Source organism: Alosa sapidissima, chromosome 13, assembly GCF_018492685.1.
Source record: "Alosa sapidissima isolate fAloSap1 chromosome 13, fAloSap1.pri, whole genome shotgun sequence".
Classification (NCBI taxonomy): Eukaryota; Metazoa; Chordata; class Actinopteri; order Clupeiformes; family Clupeidae; genus Alosa; species Alosa sapidissima.
This window is the reverse complement of record NC_055969.1, coordinates 26584039-26607516: the sequence shown is the minus strand read 5'-3', so window position 1 is coordinate 26607516 and position 23478 is coordinate 26584039. Positions and strand designations below refer to the sequence as shown.

At 45.5% G+C, this 23478-nt stretch overlaps 2 protein-coding genes across 6 annotated transcripts in view; both read right to left on the bottom strand.

The window, feature by feature from the left end:
* igsf9a (immunoglobulin superfamily, member 9a) overlaps positions 1-18420 on the bottom strand; it is a 43660-nt gene extending 25240 nt beyond the window's left edge. For 2 of the 4 annotated variants that reach the window (XM_042058349.1, XM_042058352.1), the window contains exons 1-3: positions 17650-17984; positions 8590-8688; positions 7904-8092 (exon numbers count right to left, since the gene is read on the bottom strand). In XM_042058349.1, coding sequence (XP_041914283.1) covers positions 7904-8092; positions 8590-8653 — 253 coding nt within the window. In that variant the 5' untranslated portion in view covers positions 8654-8688; positions 17650-17984. The other 2 variants (XM_042058351.1, XM_042058350.1) reach the window with 2 other exon arrangements.
* A 739-nt stretch (positions 18421-19159) lies between these two features.
* tmem230a (transmembrane protein 230a) lies at positions 19160-21998 on the bottom strand. Of its 2 annotated transcripts, none has more exons than XM_042058388.1 (4): positions 21798-21998; positions 21238-21346; positions 20786-20908; positions 19160-19874 (listed from the first exon to the last, which is right to left on the bottom strand). In XM_042058388.1, the coding sequence occupies exons 2-4, from the start codon at positions 21337-21339 to the stop codon at positions 19734-19736; spliced, it is 366 nt and encodes a 121-aa protein (XP_041914322.1). In that variant the 5' UTR covers positions 21340-21346; positions 21798-21998; the 3' UTR covers positions 19160-19733. The 2 variants fall into 2 exon arrangements, with proteins under 2 accessions (XP_041914322.1, XP_041914323.1); XM_042058389.1 differs by having other exon boundaries at positions 21238-21325.
* Positions 21999-23478: the final 1480 nt, after the last annotated feature.

Sequence of the window (23478 nt, the reverse complement as noted above, 5' to 3'; positions counted from 1 at the left end):
GATATATGTTTTCAAGTAGCAGGGAATTCAAGCCAAACCGTTGCAACTCTGCCATCAATCATTATGTTAAGCCCACCAAACGACTCTATACACGATTTCAAAGGCCTGATTAAGTGTCGATTTCTGGAGCTCACAAGCCAACGGAGAGTTGCTAGACTAGCCCTGGCAGCAAATGTAATTTGCTGCCGCTAGGGGCGCGTCTAGATTTCTAGGCTAGGTCTGGCCACGAATAATGTAATGGCCCAACTTGAGGGGCGGCACCAAGCGTGCATTTGAAAATCTCACAGCACGCAATTGGACGAGACTACACGACCAATGTTTACTGACTGATTCCGGACTTCGACGCAATTGGATAACACTACTAACACTACTGTCATCTGTTTAGCTAGCCTTTGGCCCGCCTATATCAGATACACCGATGTGATTGGCTTCCCGCGATACAAGTGGCAAAAGTAACGTGCATCATTACTCATTGGCAGAGTGTCTTACAGAGACAATTTAAATTGTGCTTTTGCAAGAACTCTGGATTTTCCAGGGTACTGTTGGCAAGGAGTTGATTTAAATTTCAGACCACATGCACCTGTGCTGATACACTGCCATAGGTATGCACACACACACACACACACACACGCGCACACACACACACACACACACACACACACACACACACACACACACACACACACACACACACACACACACACACACACACAACCACACAGACACAAGCACAAATACTCAGTAACTTGATCCTCCTGTTGCCAGGTGACTGACCCCTAGGGTGGTTGAGCTCATTGACTCCCCTCCTCCTTCTCTTTATATCCACCCTCTGCTCTCTTGTTCTCTCTCTCTCTCTCTCTCTCTCTCTCTCTCTCTCTCTCTTTCTCTCTTTCTCTCTCTCTCTCTTTCTCTCTCTCTCACACACACACAAATCCCTCTCTCCTTCTCTCTCACACACACACAAATCCCTCTCTATCTCTCTCACACAACTCTCACTCTCGTATTCCTCTATTTTACTCCTCTTTTCCCATTCAGGCATTCGCTCTCCTCTCTTCCCCTCTCTGCTGCAGTGAAATGAGTGCCTCAGAGACTGTCTGACTGTGTGTGTGTGTGTGTGTGTGTGTGTGTGTGTGTCTGCAACTGTGTGGACTATGGACTAAGCAAGCCAATTGCAAAAAAACGTGCAAAGTACTGCTCCATTTCTGCAGTAATAGGTAGTTTATCCATCTGGGAGCGACGCTGCCATGTTTACCCATAATCATGCAGTTCAGCATGAAATAGCACAATGCATTCTGTGTTTGATCAGACCTGCCTAGGTGTGTAACATACTTCCTTCAATGTTTGGATCTGTGAATCTTCCCCAGTGTTAAGGTCCAAATAAAAGCATTAAAAAGTGGGCGCGTTTGTGTGTGTGCGTGTTGGCCTGCAGCTGCAGAGCTGCTGTGTGTGCATGCGTGTGTGTGTGTGTGTGTGTGTGTGTGTGTGTGTGTGTGTGTGGTCCCTAGAGGATGGGAGGGACAACACTCTGACAGAGGGCAGGCAGTGATAACAGGTGAGTTGCTGCCTCTCCCATCCTTTCATCTCTGAGTCACACACACACATTTCAAAAGCTGCGCAAACACACAAAGCCTTTTTTCTCTGTCACACAAAGGCATTCATTCAGTCACACACCCAGCATATCAAAGTTCTCCAAACATTTAGTTCTCTCTCTCTCTCTCTCTCTCTCTCTCTCTCTCTCTCTCTCTCTCTCTCTCGGACACATACACACACACACACACACACACACACACACACACACACACACACACACACACACACACACACACACACACACACAGAAAGCAGCTGCGGTTTGTCTGATGACGTGCTCGTTTCAGCATCAGAAACTCGAGACTGCACATTGTTGTTACCATGGCACCCAACACCAGTGGTTTGGATTTGAATGTAGTTACTGTGGCAACAGGATGGATTTTAAATGTAGTGAAGAGAAGAGAAGAGAAGAGATGGGGGGGGGGGGGGCATCTTACACTATCCTGTAGTCTTTCATGCACAGTCCACATCAACAGGCTGTGTGAGTGGAAAGTGATACCCCATTCACAGTAATAGCATGTTTACATCAGTTATGTTGAAGAATCCATCAGATCTGGAAATCTGATGGATTCTTCGAAAAAGGAGGTGGAAGTAGCCTATAAGACTTCCATTCCATTTAGAGGCAAAAAGGCCTATTATAGTAGTGGCCCTATAGAAGAGTTGTTATAGCTATATTATATAGGTCACTGCACGGCTCTGACAATCACAATCTTTCACAGTCTTTAGGGAGATGCACTGACACCAATGCTTTTCTATACGTGTCATGGAAACATGGAATGAATAAGGTTTATCTGACGTTTAACAAAAATGCAATTTTAATATCCAGAGTCCAATAAATACTCACACTTTTCTTAATTTTATGAAGTGTACTTTTCATCAATTATATGATATTGAAGACTATCAAATATGTATTGAACAGTGGGATAGACCTAACTAATTCTCAGGTGATAAACACCTAGAGACATTGCAATATGGCGGAGTCACACTGGCAAATCATTGTCCAGCCAGTCAGTCATTCAAATGAAGTGGACAAGTCAGATGGATGGGGCATTCTGACTGGATCGCCACACCCACCTCTCCCTCTGACTAGCATGTGAGAGTTCAACCAGGTGCCGGTTAACCAGGTGAATCATTCTCAAGCACATATGTACTGTATGTGGCAACCATGCATACACTTGAGCATGCAGAGCAAGCACACACACACACACACACACACACACACACACACACACACACACACACACACACACACAGTGGTGGTTCTTCGTTGTTGACACAGAAGGCAAGGGATTTAAATGGCAGAGTCCATTTACCTTTCACTTTACTCCACTCCAGTTTAATTATCAACAGGAGCTGAAAATTCAAACTAGATTCAAACTCTGCTGTCTGCATGATGGGAGTGGTTGGATGTGGAAATATGTCTGTGAGTGTGGCAAAGGCGTGTGTGTGTGTGTGCGTGAGTGTGTGTGTGAGTGTGTGTGTGTGTGTGTAAAGGGCCTCGTTGGGTATAGAGTTTCAGAGCTACTGAATGTAGTCTGTTGTGCTTCAGGGTGCTGTAATGGTTTGAAATTTGAATGATCACAGTCAGGTGGTTCTGAGATGGAGTGAGGAGACGGAGGAGAGGAGAGGAGAGGAGGAGAGGAGAGGAGGAGAGGAGAGGAGAGGAGAGGAGAGGAGAGGAGAGGAGAGGAGGAGAGGAGAGGAGGAGAGGAGAGGAGAGGAGAGGAGAGGAGAGGAGAGGAGAGGAGAGGAGAGGAGGAGAGGAGAGGAGGAGAGGAGGAGAGGAGATGAGAGGAGAGGAGGAGAGGAGAGGAGGAGAGGAGAGGGGAGGAGAGGAGAGGAGAGGAGAGGGGAGAGGAGGAGAGGAGGAGAGGAAAGGAGGAGAGGAGGAGAGGGGAGGAGAGGAGGAGAGGAAAGGAGAGGGGAGGGAGAAGGAAACGAGGCAGAGACACAGATATACAGGTAGAACAGAGGTAGGAGGCAGGTAGATGTAATGAGAGATGGAGCGAGACAGGTAGACAGCGTTGGAGAGACAAGCAAGGGTCGACCACTAAGAACAGGTAGACACAGGTATAGAGTGATAAGACACAGATACACACAGGTAGAAATCCCAAGGTGGAAATGATAGAGATAGGTAAAGGCAGTCATTTAACCATATACCGACTTATAAAGATGAGTAATTAACACGAAAACGTTGCCTGGTGTCCCTTTAAGACAGGTAGACACAAGGTGGAAATGATAGAGACAGGTAGACAGGTAGACACAGGTGGAAATGATAGAGACAGGTAGACAGGTAGACACAGTTAAGACAGGTAGACACAGGTGGAGAGAGATCGAGACAAGTTGAAACAGGAAGAGACAGGTGGACAGGCTAAAGACAGTTAAAGACAAGTAGTGAGGATTTGAGACAGGTAAAGACAGGTAGAGACAAGTAGTGAGGATTTGAGACAGGTAAAGACAGGTAGAGACAAGTAGCGAGGATTTGAGACAGATAAAGACAGTTAAAGTCAAGTAGTGAGGATTTGAGACAGGTAGAGACAGGTAGAGACAGGTAGTGAGGATTTGAGACAGGTAAAGACAGGTAGAGACAGGTAGAGTAGAGACAGAGACAGGTAGAGAGGGATCGAGACAGGTAAAGACAGGTAGAGACAAGTAGTGAGGATCTGAGACAGGTAAAGACAGTTAAAGTCAAGTAGTGAGGATTTGAGACAGGTAGAGACAGGTAGTGAGGGATCGAGACAGGTAAAGACAGGTGTGGAGTGGAACTCTTATTTACTGAATGTGTGAGGGAGACTCCAGTGTGTTACAGCTGACACTGAAGTGTGAGCACGGCCCGAGGAGATGAAATTCACACCATCACACAACGCACACACAGCACACACACACACACACACACACACCTCCCTAACACACCTGATGACGATGAGAACCGGGCAGTGAAGGCAGATTATATGCCTGCTAGGCTTTGTGTCCGTCCACGCTGGCGTGAATATAGATCTCTTTGTCACAGGAGCTGCTTGCTCTGGTCAGTCTCTTTCAAAAGGGATTGTTTTCCTTCCTCCATTGTCTTCCTCTGCCTTTGTTTTCTTTCTCATCTATAGGAAGGAATGCTCGAGCGAGTCCTCAGTGACATCACCGGCGTGGGAAAGCACTTTAAACACAGTGTCGTTTTTATTTTAGAACCAGAAGGGCCAGCATCAAAAAGATAATATCCATCGACTTCATTAACGTTCAAAATGTCGGGAATTAAGGAAGCTTTTAAAAGGGCATATTGCAGCCTCCAGGGGACAGAGCAAACTCCCTTACACTAACAGCCCAGAGTGCAGCGTAGCCCAGCAGGGAGGCCACTTCACTCCTGGTCTCCACTAATCAGATCCGTAGCTGCGCGGCTAACGCTAAAGCCCTCATTAAGCCTTATCGCCGTGAGCAGGCTCAGCCAAACCGCCGCAGGCTCACACAGAGGGCTCTGTGCTGCGGTGACTCAGAGGAATGATATGGAAATGACCACAAGTGAATCCAGCTCTCTCTCTCTCTCTCTCTCTCTCTCTCCATCTCTGTCTCTCTTCCTCTCCCCCTCTCTCTCTCTCTATCCTTCTCCATCTCTCTCTCTCTCTCTCTCTCTCTCCCTCTGTTACTATCACTACTCTATGTTTGTGGACATGATGTGTCTCTCCTGGCTGCCTTGCCAGGTGACATGGTCTCTGAAGCTTGGCTTTTAAAAGCTCCATTATGAGAGACCTTGTATTTATCCAATGTTGTCCCAACAGACATTTGAATATACTGGCCCAAGACATTTGAACTCTCTCTCTCTCACACACACTCTCTCTCTCTCATTTGAACTCTCTCAGTGACGGAAATAGACAACATGAGTAGGCTATTCATGAGTTGGCTTCATACATGCACAAAAAAGCCCTTTGCATCCAGAGTTTGAGATTTTTTTTTTTGTGTAAATTCCATACATAACATCATATTGTAATACACCAACCCTGAGTTCCACAGCAGTCTATCTGACTGCCCTGTATGCTTAATAAAAACATGCTGGGTTAATAAGGTAATATCCAGAGTGTTGAAAAGTGATGACAGAGGTAATCCTACCCGCTGCACCAAAAAAACGTTCCAGGCCCTCATGTAACAATGACAGAGATAGCATTCTACCTATGAAAAGTCAGGTCAGTGGACCTACTCTCAGGGAGAGCACACATATCTTTAAGAGCATTATAAAGTGATAAAGTGTGAGAGTCTAATTTGCCTCCCTGACACTCACGGTCTAGAGTCGCAGTCACACTCTAAGCCTCTGCAACGGTGTGCTCTGGCATCTGTCCTCACTACACTCTGACCTTCCCCCATCACGGGAACATTTTCAAACCAGACAGGCCTTCTCCCTGTCGCAGTGTCCTGATGAGGGTGTGCGTATGTGTGTGTGTGGGTGTGTGGGTGTGTGTGTGTGTGCGTGCCTGCACATGTGTGTGTGTGTGAGAGAGAAAAAGAGAGAGAGAGAGAGAGCATGTGTATGTGTGTGTGTGTGTGAGAGAGAGAGAGAGAGAGAGAGAGAGGGGGAGAGTGTGTGTGTGTGTGAGTGGTGTGTGTATGGGTGACTGAGAGTGAAAGAGAGAGAGAGAGAGTGTGTGCGTGTGTGTGTGTGTGTGTCTGTGTGTGTGTGTGTGTGTGTCTGAGTCTGTGTCTGTGTCTGTGTGTGTGTGTGTGTGTGTGTGTGTCTGTGTGTGTGTGTGTGTGTGTGTGTGTGTGTGTGTGTGTGTGTGTGTGTGTGTGTGTGTGTGTGTGTGTGTGTGTGTCTTAAAGGACAGCAGCATAGAAGAGAGGTATTCCTAAACCCAGCCCTAGATCCGTCTCCCCACAGACAGCCATTGTACTTCTGTCCCTCAGCACACAATGGAGAAAGAAGCAGACCTACCCAACCTACACCCCCACCACACACAAAGCCCCCTTAACACACACACACACACACACACACACACACACACAGCCACACACAACCCCCATGCACACACACACACACACACACACACACACACACACACACACACACACACACACACACACACACACACACAGCACACAACCCCCCATGCACACACACACATACACCTCAGCTCACACTAGAGTTTACAAGTTCCAGTGTGTGTGGCCGAGGCAGTTTGGACAGGACAGGGGTTAAGATGTTTAGGGTAGGTGCTGTTTGTGTGTTTGTGTTGAGTCAGGAGGGAAATCTAGGGTACCCCTAGATTTGAACTAGATCTCCTCTAGCATTCAGGGGGTACCACTACATCTGAACGGTCTCCTGAAACAGCAACTTCTAAAACAGGCAAAGCAGACTCCCAGTCCCACCTCCCAGTGTCTTTAGCTGAGAATAATGGAGTTCTCCATTAGCCATCATCCAGCCCTGATGAGTGATCAAATCAGACGAATGATCTCAACCAAGAGCTCTCTTACAGCAGGAATTTGGTATCATTGAGCCAGTTAAAGTCCTAGTGATCAGCACAGTCTCTTTAGGATCCTAGTGATCAGCACAGTCTCTTTAGGATCCTAGTGATCAGCACAGTCTCTTTAGGATCCTAGTGATCAGCGCAGTCTCTTTAAGAATCAGAGGAACAAGAGTCTGTGATAGAGAGAAATGAGGAAAGGGGACTGAGAGAGAGAGAGAGAGAGTGAGAGAGAGGGAGGAGGGGGGAGAAAAACTGTTTGTTTGATCCAGTGCTGCAGCTCACCTTTTCTTTAGGAATCAGTGTTAAAGAGAGAGAGAGAGAGAGAGAGAGAGAGAGAAGGAAGAGAGAGAGAGAGAGAGAAGGGAGGGATAGAGAAAGAGAAAGAGGAAGGGGAAGGAAGGAAACTCATTAGGCCCAAATTTAAATGGTGGGCAAAGTGCAAAGTCTCTTAACAAGCAAAGTACTGGTGCATGAACTATAGCTATCTTGTGGCATGAACTATAGCTATCTTGTGGCAGGAACTATAGCTATCTTGTGGCAGGAACTATAGCTATTTTGTGGCATGTAATTGTGGCATACAATTGATGTAATTGTGGCATGAAATTGATTTAGCCTAGCTTTTAAATGAGCTCTTGTTAGTCTGAACACTCAAATTCGGGCAGTTATAGTGCTACACTCTGGGGGCATGATTTTAATGATGCCCCCAGAGTGTAGAGTAGAAAAATGGCCAGAGTTCCTCTTTAAGACTTTGTACTTTGCTCATCATCCAAATCAAATGAGGGCTCTTCCTGTCCTATAGGACCGAGCTCAGCTCATCATCCAAATCAAATGAGGGCTCTTCCTGTCCTATAAGACCGAGCTCAGCTCACCTTCGTAGTCGGGGTGGACTCGGGGGACGTAGGCCCCGAACTTGATGAGGATGGGGATGTCGAAGTCCTCGCGTACCCACTCCACCACGTGCCTGGGGCTGGCAGTGCCCACATCCGCACCCGCTACGCTGCACCTGAGCACTGCCCCGCTGCCCTCTTTAGCACGCACCGACGGCTCGGCACCACGGGCTAGATGTAACAGAGCAAAACACACACACACACACAAAAACATCAGTCATATGCAACATAGCTGGTGTGTAGCCTACAGAGAGACATTTACATGCATGATGTACTGTACAGTGAAGACAGATAGAAACAAAACAAGTAGAAAGTGACAGAGACAGGACAAAACAGGAGGAGAGTGAGATAGACAGACACAGGACGAAACGGGAGGAGAGTGAGATAGATAGACAGACACAGGACGAAACAAGAGGAGAGTGAGATAAACAAACACAGGACAAAACGAGAGGAGAGTGAGATAGACAGACAGAGACAGAGAGCAACAGGCAGACAGATATCGACAGATGGATACAGTTGGACACATGCACAATTATCAAACAGTGTATAATGGAAATTAAAAAGACAGTGTGAGAGAGGTATACATTGACTCAGTGAATAGCCTGTGTATATATATGTGTGTGTGTGTGTGTGTGTGTGTGTGTGTGTGTGTATGTGTGAACACTCACCTAAGGGCCAGAGTGTGAATGCAGCCACAGTCAACAAGAGGAGATGGAGCCTCAGCTGTTCCATAGCTGTTACTCATAAGACCACACACATCTCCTCACCTGCACACAGGTAAACACACACCATTAAACATCAACACACAACACTTTAACTACAAAGAGCAGAGCAACTCGGGGTTAAGTGCCTTGCCAGGAATTGAACCCATTACTTTTCAGACTACTGCATGCTAGCCCGGCTCCTTAGCCACTACGCTACCATACTACTGCATGCTAGCCCAGCTCCTTAGCCACTACGCTACCACTGCCTCATCAAAAAAAAAAAAAACACAACATAACTGAAAGCAACAGCTGAACACACACACAATGCATGAACAACTAATCTTTCCCCAAGACGGCGCTACCAGAGACACAGATCTGACCACCTTGTTTTCTCTAGCAAGCAGCAGAAGCATGTGTGTAAACCCCCCACTGGCTCCAAATGGTGCCCTGATCTCCAGTGAGACTTGGCCCCGCTCGGCTCCCTGCATGGGGCCTCAGAACGGCTCCCAAAGCTCAGCATGAGTGAGACTAAACGCACAGCCATCTGAGGCGACAGCTCCTCTCTGTGTAAACGAGTTTATTTACTCTGACAGGGGTTTGGAAAACTAGCGGAGCAGACGAGCAAAGCTCGATCTTCAGCTGTCTCTTGTCACGTTAAATGAGTTTGTTTTGTTCACCTAGACGGGGGAGCAGTGGAGGCAAGCAGAGCAAAGATCAGGACAGTCCTCTTCAACTGTCCCTGTTGTGCAAATGAGATCATTGAGACACACACACGCACACACACGTCAGAGAGATGGCAGTGAACGAGCGTCACAGGCTCACGGTGCGTCTCTAAGCTGCTTGAAGGGGTGAGGCGAACCTGCACGTGAGGTTTGGCTGGACCGTGCTGGGAGCAGGACACCCTCCAGCTTAAGGCAACCTAACAAGGGCTCATAACCTCTGCAGCAACCTAACAAGAGCTCATAATGTCTGCAGCAACCTTCTATGCTAAAACAATTAAAGTGGGTTCATAATGTCCCACATGACTAACCTACATTGATGATCTGCACTTATAGCAATCAATTCATTATTTCTAAAACATCCTTCTATGTGATTGAATAAATGCAGTATTGTGAATGTTAATACTTGTTAATGTTAACGAATAGTTGGATTAGACTGTAATCTAGGCTACAGCACGAGAAAAGCATATATAGTGGTATTGCATACAATGGAAAGCTGATCTCGTGCATGGGTAATCGAGGAGAGAGAGGAAGCTTAATCAGGCTTACACACACACACACACACACACACACACACACACACACACACACTGGCATTCTTTTATGTGACAGAGCAGGAGGAGGCAGAGCAACGCCACACAACTGTCCTCGCCCGTCCAGCACTATATCACAATACTATAGTTTCTAAAGTATTGTACTTTATCACTACTAATAATACAGATACACCTGTATAGCACTTGTCATGCATGTAAAGCACTTGCCATACATATGTATATAGCACTTTTCAGACCTTTCTACCTTGTGCTTTCATTTTTACCTGCACAACACATTTTAGGATCTGATGTCATTGCTGTGATCTTTGTACTCTTTGCTTGTTTCCTTGTTGCCGTTTCTGAACCCATGAAACAGGTTATTGGACTTTACTGCCACACTCCCGATGAAGGCCAGGAGTGTATTGGTGTGTATTGGTGTGTGTGTGTGTGTGTGTGTGTGTGTGTGTGTGCGCATGTGTCCAGTGTAACATGTGTGTCATGGGTAAATTTAACACACAGCTCATGGCTGTGTGAGCTCCTCAACTGCACACTGCTGGCATTAAGCACGCTTCTCTGCAGACGTTGAAAGCCTCTTACCGCTCTGAGGTAATCACTGCAGCAGAGGAGACTAGTCTTACAGGCTGGCGGAAAAGTTCTAGGGAAGGCCACTGAGCGCATACACACACGCACGCACGCATACACACACACACACACACACACACACACACACACACACACACACACACACACACACACACATACAATGCTCACTTGTATACTTGAACACTAGACACAAGTTTGAGCTAACTCTGAAATCTGAGGAACATCGTCGTACGAAATCATGTCATGTCCCAACACAAACAAGATAAATAAGGCCAGACATCTCGTCTGTCAGATTTATGAGATGAGCGCTTTCAGGTCCAAAGTCTTCGGTGACATTCTCGTAAACAACAGCAGCTTCCTTGTTTGTTCTAAAGGCAGTCTTTGTACTTAGCCTAATTAATATGTCCGGTGATGCCCTGTCAAGAGAAGGCACACTATGTGATGGTAGGAAGGTGACCGTGTGTCTCTGAAGTACATTTAGATTCATTAAATAACTTAGCAGACACTTTTATGAAACCTGACCCAGTATGGATATCAGTTTACATTAGTAGCCTATTAGTGCTGATTGGGAAGCGAACCCATGATCTTAATATCATTAGCCCCTTGCTCTAGCAGTTGATCTATTGTCTGAGCCACAGAAAAAGGAGGGGGGTGGTGGATAGAGATATGGAGATAAAAGCCTAGGCGAAGAACACAGCATTGTGCCGTTAGTGTTTGGGGGAGATGTCTTGAAGGGGAACACATCATTGTGACGTTAGTGTTTGGGGGAGATGGTGTCGGAGGAGAACACAGCATTGTGCCGTTAGTGTTTGGGGAGATGGATTCTACGAGAACACAACATTGTGCCGTTAGTGTTTGGGGAGATGGACTCTAGGAGAACACAACATTGTGACGTTAGTGTTTGGGGAGATGGACTCTAGGAGAACACAGCATTGTGATGTTAGTGTTTGGGGGAGATGGTCTTGGAGGAGAAGAACACACATCTCCTGGGGGTTTAGTGTGTTTGGGGAAGATTTGGAGCTGTGGCAGGGGACATAATGAGTAGTGGCTGGAGAGGAACAGAGCACCTCTGGGGAGATGGTCTGCTAGGATGACTCAGCACCTCTGGGTATTCGGGTGTGTGTTTGGTAGGAGGACGTTTCAGCACTTCTGGGTTTGTGTTTACAAGAGATGATGTAGTAGGAGAAAAACTCAATTCAACACCTCTGGGTGTTTGGATGAGTGTTTGAGGGATTTGGTTTAGTAGGAGGACAATTCAACACCTCTGGGTTTGTGTTTGTGAGAGATGGTCTAGTGGGAGAATAACTCAATCCCTCCGATTGTTTGGGGGAGATGGTCTGGTAGGAGGACATCTAAACACTTCTGGGTGTGTGTTTTGGGGCAGATGAACACAATACCTCAGTCTGTGGTGCACCTCTTGGAGAGTGTGTGTCTGTGGTGCATCTCTTGGGCAGTGTGTGTCTGAGCTGCACCTCTTGGAGAGTGTGTGTCTGGGGGGATGGTCTGGTGCGAGAGCAACTCAGCCCTGCTGGGCTTTTGGGTGTGTGTTTAGAGAAGATGGTCTGGTATGAGGACGACTCAGCATGTCTGGGTCTGGTATTGGGGGAAATGGTCTAGTTAGGAGATCAAAATTGGATCTGAAGAAGGCATCGTGACCGAGACATTATTAAATGAAATACCATTCCAGCCAGAGTGTGCAACAATTTCTTCTCATTTTTGTTTATCACCAGAGATCAGCAGCACATAATTAATAGTATTCTGGTGTGTGTGTGTTGTGTGTGTGTGTGTTACTCTGTCTATATTAGTTAGAAGAGGAACACACAACACCTCTCGGACAGTGTCTGGGGTGAAGGTCTGGTAGGACCTAGACTCAGCCCCTCTAGGTATTTGGATGCTTAAACTTACAATTATTCATCTGGCTGAGACATTTATCTTAAATGTACACTTATTCATCTGGCTGACACATTTATCTTAAACTTACACTTATTCATCTGGCTGACACATTTATCTTAAACTTACACTTATTCATCTGACTGAAACATTTATCCAAAACGAATTACATGTCAATTACAATAAGGGCCAGTCTCTCCTAAACAGCTTAGTGTTAAACAGCGCCAAACGGGAATTTTGGGGAGATGGTCTGGATTTGTAGGCGTTTTGGTGTGAGTTTAGGGGAGATGTTCAGGAGCTCTAGGCGTTTGGTGTGAGTTTAGGGGAGATGTTCAGGAGCTCTAGGCGTTTGGTGTGAGTTTAGGGGAGATGTTCAGGAGCTCTAGGCGTTTGGGAGTGAATTTAGGGGAGATGTTCAGGAGCTCTAGGCGTTTGGTGTGAGTTTAGGGGAGATGTTCAGGAGCTCTAGGGATTTGGGTGTGAGTTTAGGGGAGATGTTCAGGAGCTCTAGGCGTTTGGTGTGAGTCTAGGGGAGATTGGAGCTGAGGCAGGGAAACCGAGGCCCAGCGATGAGGTAATGGCTTTATGAGCATGCCCAGTGTAACTAATAATAAAGGGCGCTACCCTTTACACAGGGTCATAAAACCGTAAACTACTCAAACAATAAAACCATAAAACACAGTAAAAAGGCCGGAGAAGAGAGGGATGGAGAGATGAAAAGAAGAGAGAGATGAAGAGATAAAGAGAAGGAGGAGGAGATGCAGAGTGATAGACACTGACGGTAAAGAAGAGAGATTTAAAAGAGAGAGAACAAGTGAGAAAGAGAGATGAAATGAGAGAGAGAGAGAGAATACACAAAGTAGCATCACACACACACACTCTCTCTCTCCACAAACAGACTAGAGTGCTCTCTCCATAGTAACCTCCTCACAAGCTTTTTCCCCTGGTGCTCTCAATCTAACGCAACACCACACAGCACAGCACAACGATGACCCATCTCCACCTGAACAAACACAACACGCCTTTAACACGGCCACACACACACACACACACAAACACACACGCGCGCTCACGCTCACACACACATACACACGCTCACACACACATGCTCATACACACACACAAAACTAAGGCTGAAGGTTGAAGGTAAATTCAACACTCCACAGTGGAGTCCTCAAACTGAACAACACACACGTACAAACACAAACATACACACACTCACACACATATGCATGTGTGTTCACATACACAAACACACACACACACAAATACACATGTGCACACCCGCGCACACACACAAGTGCGCACACACACACACACTTCTGAGTAATCAAACTCAGGTGGCACATCTTAAGCAAGCAAATAATGACCAGGCAGATTGCACACATGGCACCCATGAGCTCCCCTGAGTCCTGCCAACACATGAGCGCACCCTGGAGCAAATCCAAACCAAACACGGCCCAGATGCGGGCCAGGCGAGGCTCAGATATGGGCCAGGCGAGGGTGAGGTCTGTTCCTGCATTATCTGTGCAGGGTGGCGGAGAGGCTGTCATCATCCTCAGAGCTGATGAGAGGATGAGTCTGTTAATCACAGAAATGGACGCAGGAATCGGACGGGCAGCAGGCGCTAACCTATATGGCTGTAATACAGCATGAATACACACACACACATACACACACACACACAGTGCAGATGCTAACCTATATACCCAGGCTGTAATACAGCATGGATACACACACACACACAAGCATACCTACAGTACACACACACACACACACACACACAGTGCAGATGCTAACCTATATACCCAGGCTGTAATACAGCATGGATACACACACACACACACACAAGCATACCTACAGTACACACACACACACACACACACACAGTGCAGACGCTAACCTATATACCCAGGCTGTAATGTCTGTACCTATATACCCAGGCTGTAATGTCTGTACCTATATACACACACACACACACACACACACATTCTAACACGCACGCACACACAATCACAGATACATTCACATACATTCACACATTCTAATAGAGACACAGACACACACACGCATGCGCACACACGCACACACAGACGCATACACACACACAGACGCATGCGCACACACGCACACACAGACGCATACGCACACACAGATGCATGCGCACACACACACGCACACACACACACGCACACACACGCACAAACACACACACAAACCACACACACATACACACACACACACGCACGCACGCACGCACAAACACACATACACACGCGCGCACACACACCAGAGCTGTCTGCAGATGTGTGTTTCCTGAAACTGGTCCCATCCCCTCTCATTGTGCTGGGACGAGGGGCGGGAACGTTACGCCCCTGCTCTTGGGTAAGTAAGTACAACTCCCACGCTTTGGGGCAGGTAGTTCTGCTGGGTAATTAAAGTTCCCATGATTTAGAGTAGGTAGTGTTGCTAAGTTGAGTTCCCATAAGTTGAGTTCCCATGATTTAGAGTAGGTAGTGTTGCTAAGTTGAGTTCCCATAAGTTGAGTTCCCATGATTTAGAGTAGGTAGTGTTGCTAAGTTGAGTTCCCATAAGTTGAGTTCCCATGATTTAGAGTAGGTAGTGTTGCTAAGTTGAGTTCCCATGATTTAGGGCAAGCAAATTTCCTGTGTAAGTAGAGATCCTTTGCCCATAGGGCAGGTAGTTATGTTGGGTAAGTAAAGTTCCCATGGCTATAATTCTGCTGAGTAAGATGGTTCCTATGGCAATAGGGCTGGTAGTTCTGCTGGGTAAGAGGGTTCATATAGCTATAGGGCTAGTAGTTCTGCTTGCTAAGAGAATTCCTATGGCTATAATTCTGCTGGGTAAGAGAGTTCATATAGCTACAGGGCAGGTACATGTAGTTCTGCTTGCTAAGAGAGTTCCTATAGCTATAGGGCTAGTAGTTCTGCTTGCTAAGAGAGTTCCTAGCTACAGGGCAGGTAGTTCTGCTGAGTAAGTAAAGTTCCCATGGCTATAATTCTGCTGGGTAAGAGAGTTCCTATAGCAATAGGGCAGATAGTTCTGCTGGTTAAGTACAGCGCCATGCTGCGTGGGGTAGGAAGGTGATTCTGGCAAAGGTTTGAGATAATGTCAGCCTCATTTCAAGCCACCCTGTTTCCCATTTGCAGTGCCAGGACTGTGTGTGGAGAGATTTTGTGGAGTATAGAGTTTATTATTTCAGTGCATACACACAGAATGGACAGCTAAAGGCCTGTGAAGAGCAATTGAGCACCAGTGCTGACCAGAGGTGTTTGGAATAAGAGGTGTGTAGAGTAGACTCAACTTTAAACTGCGCTCCCAGGCTGTGGGCTAGATCAGATAGGAAGAGGTCCGGTATACGGGATAATAGCATGGTGCTGAGCAAGTAATGAACAATAATGATGACATGGAAGTGACCTGTAGAATAATTAGAGTTCAGTAATAACAACATGGATGGGACCTGTAGAATAATTAGAGTCCAGTAATGACGACAAGGATGGGAGAGGAAGTGCTCTCTAATTAGGGGCCTAATGAAGCCACCGCCAGCCAGGTGAGGCCCCAGCAGGCCCAGACAGGTTCATCAGGAGTCAGGGCTCCCGTCATCAGGAGCAATATGGCACTGCTCATGCACTGAGCTCACACACTCAGCTTCAGAGGGAGTCAAACTTAACTAACAAATACAGTACATAGCTACAGTGAGATGTAGAGAGAGAGAGTGTGTGTGTATGTGTGTGTACGTGTGTGTCTGTAAGTGTGTGTGCGCGAGTGTGTCTGTGAATGTGTGTGCATGTGTGTGTGTGTGTGTGTGTGTTTATCCATGTGTGGATGTCGGGTATGGATGATGTTTCTCTTTTGTTAATCAGGGATCATCCTGCTTGGTGCAATGGAAAGAGGAAATGGAAGCAGACCCTCCTAAGTACCCAACCCAATCCATGTACACACACACACACACACACACACACACACACCTAAATTTATCATGGGCCTCTAACCTTGCACAGGAACCAGAGTAGACAAACAAGTCCTGTACAGTATCTCCTCATGCTCTAATGGTGCTATTGGGATGCCATTGATAAGTGAGCAGTTCACAGTTGAAAAAAAAAACATCAAGAGATTTTGTGCATTACGATTAGCAGGGAATGGAACCTGTCCAGGGTACGGAATTTTAGGCAGGAGAGTGGAGAAGTCGAGCCCGATCCCCCTAAAAGCTGCCGGCAGGACCCATGAGTAGCCTTTAAGCAGCTTTTGGACAGTGCCGCACTCTGGCCTAATCTGAACAGGGCTTATCAGAGAGGGTTTGTAAAAGACAGGACCTGGAGAAGCCACAGAACCAACACCACAGACCCCCCCAGTGCCCTGAGCTAGCAGTATTACTGACCCTCCATGGCAACACTTTCACATTACATACACCTACTACTATTAACTCTTCACACACACACACACACACACAGTTCAATCAAGTAGTCAAAATAAACATAGCCTAATACACAACTCAATTAAATATCAATATAAACGCAATATAAAATTCAATTCAGACATAAATGTCCACTGTGTAGTTTTCTTGAACGGAAATGAAAAGAAGCCAAAAGCTGCATCTGTATGTTGGAAAACGCCAAACGGTGAGGACCACGTGCCCTTTCCGCCAGTGGGTCACAGAGGCTGCTTCGCTTGGTGAGACAAGGCAGTGACCCCGGGGGCAGTGAACCAACAGGCTAAGCAAACACTGCCCCTACACCATGTATACTCAGGCCGCCCCACAGGCGAGGTTAAAGTAACACGGGAAATAAGCAGTCCATTTGTGTTTGTTCAACCCGTTTTGCTTTAGTCAGTCACGTCCAGATTGTAGAGATGGGTTCAGAAGAAACATCATGCAACATTAACACCAACATGCGTTGCCATCGCGCCGGCGAACCTATATCCAAACCACTACTTTGTTTACTTTGTCAGGTCTTGGGGGGTAAACGACCATAATACAATTAACTATGCCTACGCAGTCATTCTCTCCACCTTCTCTCGTACTACAAAACAAACTAAAATCAGCACTAGGCTATGCAAAGTTTCCAGTAAATTCGTTATTTTTGTCCCGTTCAAATAGCCGCTCCGGTCGGAGAGACGGACATCAACTTATTGGACTGAAAATGTAGCAGGTGCTTAGCCTCACAAAATCGTTTTCAATAATTAGAATGCAATCGATAATATGTTGACTCAACTCAACAACAATTACAACAGACAAATAGATGTTTATTTATCAAACATACCGCCTGTAAATCGGCCGGGTCAGTTTCTTCTCTTTACGTCGTGGTGTCGATTCTGGACTTTATTGATTGATCCAAGATCCAAGCGGAAATGTTTCCAAAGTTTCCAATAAGAAATTACATCCACGAAAGTCTCACTCCGGTCGGAGCCTATAGAAGACAGGAAAATCCAAATAGTCTCTTGACATGTCAAGCATTGCTGTAATGTGTATTCCAAAACTAGTGAAGGTGACTTGTAATGCTTGAAAGAAGCCCCAGTCCGCAGCCCTTAGTTTTCGCTACGAGCTTCTCACTTCACTTCTCTAGGACCGGACTCACTCATTTGACCGGAGCTCACATACAAACCTTCTGTTGCTTCCTCCTACCCCCACTCGTGTGTGTGTGTGTGTGTGTGTGTGTGTGTGCGTGTGTGTGTGCGTGTGCGTGTGTGTGTCGCGCGCTCGCGGACGACTCTTGATGCAGCCTCAAGTTACAAAGTTTTGCATTATGTTATGATACACAGGCTAATCATCTATTTAAGTATGGCTTGTTCAATCGTTTTAACTGCGTGTTTTTGGTAGGTTCATTTGCTGTCTATGAAAACATTTTCAAATATAATTGAAGTCTTTCCGAAAAACATATTTTAATACAGCCTAATATAACCAAACAAAACATGATCATAATCCTGATAGGAAGAGGGTTAACCGATACAGGCAGACCGATTTACCTGATTATATGGAAAATTAGATCAATGAAAATTGAGTCATTAGAACATTACCTGAGTCACGTGCCATCCGGATTGTTGGAATATGTTTGCGGCGATGCGTTGTTTTGGAATCCTTTGGATTCTTTATTACAGGTGCCCAGCGCGCCCTCTGTACTTTACCCTGGATTTTGCCTCTGTTTATCCGCCGATCCTGTTTAAAGTATCCGTGGGATTAAGAGTCCATGGCAAACTATCAACTAAATTAATGATAATAATATCAGATAATCTCGAGATTAAGGTCTCATATCACACTCCGGTCGAGTGGAATTTTTCGGGTCAGTAAGTCCCATGATGTAAAAGTAAAACAATAATGCTATTGGCCAACAACTGATGTTACACTGAGCCAGGTATGTCTGTGTGTAATCCTTGCGCTCTAGTGAGTACCGGTGTTTAGTTTACAGATTGTACCTTTCTATCGGGTATAATGATAATGGATTATAGCTTCACATTTATTTTAAAATAAATAGCTAGCAGTCCCCCATTCATTCTACACGAGAGAACTGAAACAACTCCCCATTATCCCACACGAGGGCGCACTTGTGTTACAGACAGCAGAGCCGTATATCTATACATAGTGCTCTGACAGACAGCAACAACACTATCATTCATTGCCAACCTTTCTTCTGTCACTTTGTAATAGTTCACTGAGAGGATTTTGCAAAGAGTATTAATTATATACTATGTGAGCAAAACTGAAATGCAACTTCAGTGAAAGACAACTATGGTCTGAACATATGTTTCAGTAACACACAAGTGAAAAACCTGCACTCACCATTAAAATATTTATTCAATGACAATTATAAATACATTTGTAGGTCAAGCCATAATACTAGACACTGCAGGATTTTTGAAAAAAAAAAAAAAACATGCTATAATATTGAAAATGATCCTTGATTATGAAGAGCCCTTTTCCTCTACAACTAGCATCTTTGGAGAGAGGACAGCAGAACATATTAACACAGAAAGGCTTTTGTATGTCCTATGTATACGCAGCTTATAATAAATACTCCATTTCTGGCATGTATAACACAGTCACTTCCAACTCCAAAAAATACAGCATATGCATGTGCAGTGCAATTAAGCCACTTGGTGTTTCCGTTTCCTCCGTCAGAAGAAACGTGCGGTAAACAACATACAGAGAAGCGACCCATGCAAGGTCCTGGGGGCAGCTGCGGCCCGAGGATGTGTGTGTGTGTGTGTGTGTGTGTGTGTGTGTGTGTGTGCGTGTGTGTGTGCGCGTGTTTGGAGGGGTCAAAGACCTGAACCCCTCACCCCCAAACCTCCAGTAACTCTGGTGCTCAGGGGAGGGGGGGGTGTTGGGGTTGACCACAGAAGGCCCGGCTCAGTCATCAAAATCTGGGATGTCGTCATACGAGTAGCCTCTGTAGCCTTTGGACGCGTAGTAGGCAATTCGCAGGTGGTAGAACCCAGGGAGGAAGACCAGCACTCCGATGATCAGCACAGGGATTGTTCTGTTGGGGTCCTGGGACAGCCGCAGCAGGTGGGGACAGGGGCACAAGAGAACACAAGAGATTCAGGCACAAAAGTGTAATAATAACACATCATCATAACAAACTTACACATTTTAATAATGATGAGAGGACAGTAGATTGCACTGCAGAATACATACACACACACACACACACACAAACCACACTATGGAGACACTTTGTAAACATGTTAGCAACACTAGCATCTTCTCTAACACTAGCAATGTAATGGGTCTACAGGTATGTCATGCAGCTCTGTTTATGATGTGGTATGCTGTATATGCTGTGGGCACACTCTGATTACGCTCACACATGTAAGAGAACAGAAGAGCTTAAATCTGGAACCCATATGGCTCAGATCCGGCTCTGTGTGATGGCTCTGTGGTGTGTTGATCTGTTCTGTCATGTGGAGGTTCTGACCTGTGGTATAAAGAGTCTGTTCTATGGTCTGGAGGTTCTGTTCTATAGTGCTACGGTTCTATTCTATATGAAGGCTCTGTTCTATGGTGTGAAGGTTCTGTTCTATGGTGTAACAGTTCTGTTCTATGGTGTGAAGGCTCTGCTCTATATGAAGGTTCTGTTCTACGGTGTGAAGGTTCTGTTCTATGGTGTGAAGGTTCTGTTCTACGGCGTGAAGGTTGTGTTCTATAGTGTGAAGGCTCTGTTCTATGGTGTGACAGCTCTGTTCTATGGTGTGAGGTTTCTGTTCTAGAAGGCTCAGTTCTATGGTGTGAACTGTGAAGGCTCAGTTCTATGGTGTGAGGGGCTCTGTCCTGTGGTATGTTGCTCTGCTCTGCCCTGCAGTGAGTTTCAGAGTGTGTTACTGTTCTGTTCTATGATGTGAAGGTTCTGTCCTTCGGTGTGTTGCCAGGCTGTGGGGTGAATGCTCTATTTGTTTACTCACCGACACGTGTATATAGCCAGAGAGAAGCAGCCCGCCGATGATTATTAATAACGACCCAATGAGGAACAGGAAGGTCGCCAGGGCAATCGCTTTATAAGGAACTTTGGGTGGTCCTCTCTTGAACTAGTGAAAGAAGAAGCAGACACTGGAAGTTGCTATAGCATGTAGAGGTTAGGAGTTTAGGACTGTCAAAGTCTTGGAGCGTTAAAGGCTATGGTACCAGCTGCTGCTGTTGAATTTGTCTTTGGTAAAACTATCCTACTTACAACACACACACACACACATCACATCACTAGGAATACTAATGACAACAATAACTCACACATAGCCATAGCTAAAATGTGTATTAAATGTGTATTACTAAAACTTATGCAGTGACTTCTGCATATTACATATATTAGGTAGGGCTAAGTCCTTATACTTGTTTTACCCACAGGACTTGACAAACTCACCTGAAGATCAATGTAGCCCTCATCGCTGTCAGCCAAACGCGAATATTTCACTTTGTTGTTTGGCATTCCTCCACCTCCAGATACATTCCTGGTAGGCATCATAACCAGTCTTTAGAGAGAGAGAGAGAGAGAGAGAGAGACTGTGGACTGACTGGCACCCATGCAAAAACAAGGCGCCATTCATTCGTGCCATAATAATTTCATTACATTAAGCAGTAATGAGCTACCTGTGCGTACGCAGCTGAAACACACCAGTAGCATGAAAAGCGCTGAAAGGTTTAGGTCAACATGCTAAATTAGCTCAAGCTCAATGAACTAGCGAAATAGCTGTATCAGCAACAACAGGGGGGTTAAGCAGCTATCTAACTAAGCTAATAATCTCAACCTCTTTGGATCTGCAAGAACACGCATCTCTAGCTAGCGCTCTTTACAACCAGATATTCACAGACAAACACTGAAATAGCATGCCACGTATTTCCAAGTGTGCATTGCTTTGTACTGCAAGTTGGCTAAACTGTCAAGCCAGTGATATTGTTTTGCAGTTAGTAAATCAGACTTACCTGTAAATTCACTTAGGCTAAGTGTAGCCTAAATAAGCTAAGATACGTATATGGCAACGAGTATTAAATGTTAGACGCATTCAAAAACTCCCCTTTTAACTGATCCAGTCATGTAAACTGACGCAATACAGAATGTGAGAAAATAACTTTTTCCCCTCAGTTATCAGTTATGCTCCATTACTGTTTTGCTTCCTGACTGTTGTCCTGGTTGGCTGCGCGCGCAGGTAGATGAGGAGTGGTTCGGGAGCCATGTTGTTGAGGGAATGACCTCAAAGCAATGCCACAAACACTTCCACGATCCAACACTAACAACGTGTCTGATTTAATTATGCACATTTTGACGCAATCGCTGTAATTACAAAGTTCCTTAAAAGTTTATGTTGACAGATAACAATTAAAAGTCCATTGTCTCAAGTTCAACAACTTGTAGGCTACATTGCCACCATTAGGCCTAGGCCTAATTATCGTCCATCACTATACCTTCTTGAAGCCTCATTTCATTGTGGTGACATTAAACTGTAGTACAAATTCAAAACAATTTAATTTGATGAAACGCTTGCGCTCTTGAAACATAGGCCTATTCCAAATCCACAGTCAGAGAGAGAGAGAGAGAGCGCTCATTATCTATTAGCCAAACACTTGATCCCATTTGGATTACAAAGACAGCAGTCAACAGCCAAGACTTACCATTATAGCTGATTCTATCTCATGCACCACTGAATAGTACCAACTGGCACACAGGCAATACATGCATATGAAAACTAATAGCGCTGCACACTGTGTGTGTGTGTGTGTGTGTGTGTGAGTGTTAGAGAGAGAGAGAGAGAGAGAGAGAGAGAATTAAATATGGGACATGTGACATTTAGTTGAAGATTATTCTGCTCGATATGATGGTTATTGCTGCTGACATAAAAACTATCGTTACTGTAATGATCATGTCACCATGGCTGCCATCATAAGCTGGAATCGGTGGTGTGGCAATTTGACCTCAAATCAGGCAACGCACAACAAACAGTGTGCAGCAGCATAGCCTGTATAGTAGTAGGTTTGCTATGATGCTTCCTCTCAGTGCTATCATTACAACGTTTACCATTTTCAATGATTTCTTTAATACTAGGAGAGAATTGGGATATGTGTGGAAACAATATGAACACACTACCAAGCTCACGTGTGTGTGTCTGTGTGTGAGTGTGTGTGTACCTGTGCATGTGTGTGTGTTTGAGGCATATTGTATGTCTTTAAATTCACAGTGTGTGTGAGTACTGTACATGTGCATGTGTGTGATGTGTGTGCGTCTGTGTGTTTGTGTGTGTGTGTACGTGTGCATGTGTTTGTGTTTGAGGCATATTGTATGTCTTTAAATTCACAGATCCACAGCCCAAGTTCTGGCTACTGAAAATGGGAATTATTGAGTGACCTCGCTGTGTCGCTGGCATGCTGTCCTCTCCAGTTCTGAAATGATGGAAAAGCAGCTCAGCTTCACTCTCCCACAACAAAGACCCTGTGTCCAAAGCCTGATTCAATTCCTGTCATATGCTCTCCTTATCTGTATTTTTATCCAGTCTTAAAATATACAATTCTTAACTCTCGTGTCTGACCTTGTGGAATACATGTGTGTGTGTATATTGGGCAGCCGTGGCCTATACACTTCGGACCTGTAACCGGAGGGTTGCCGGTTCGA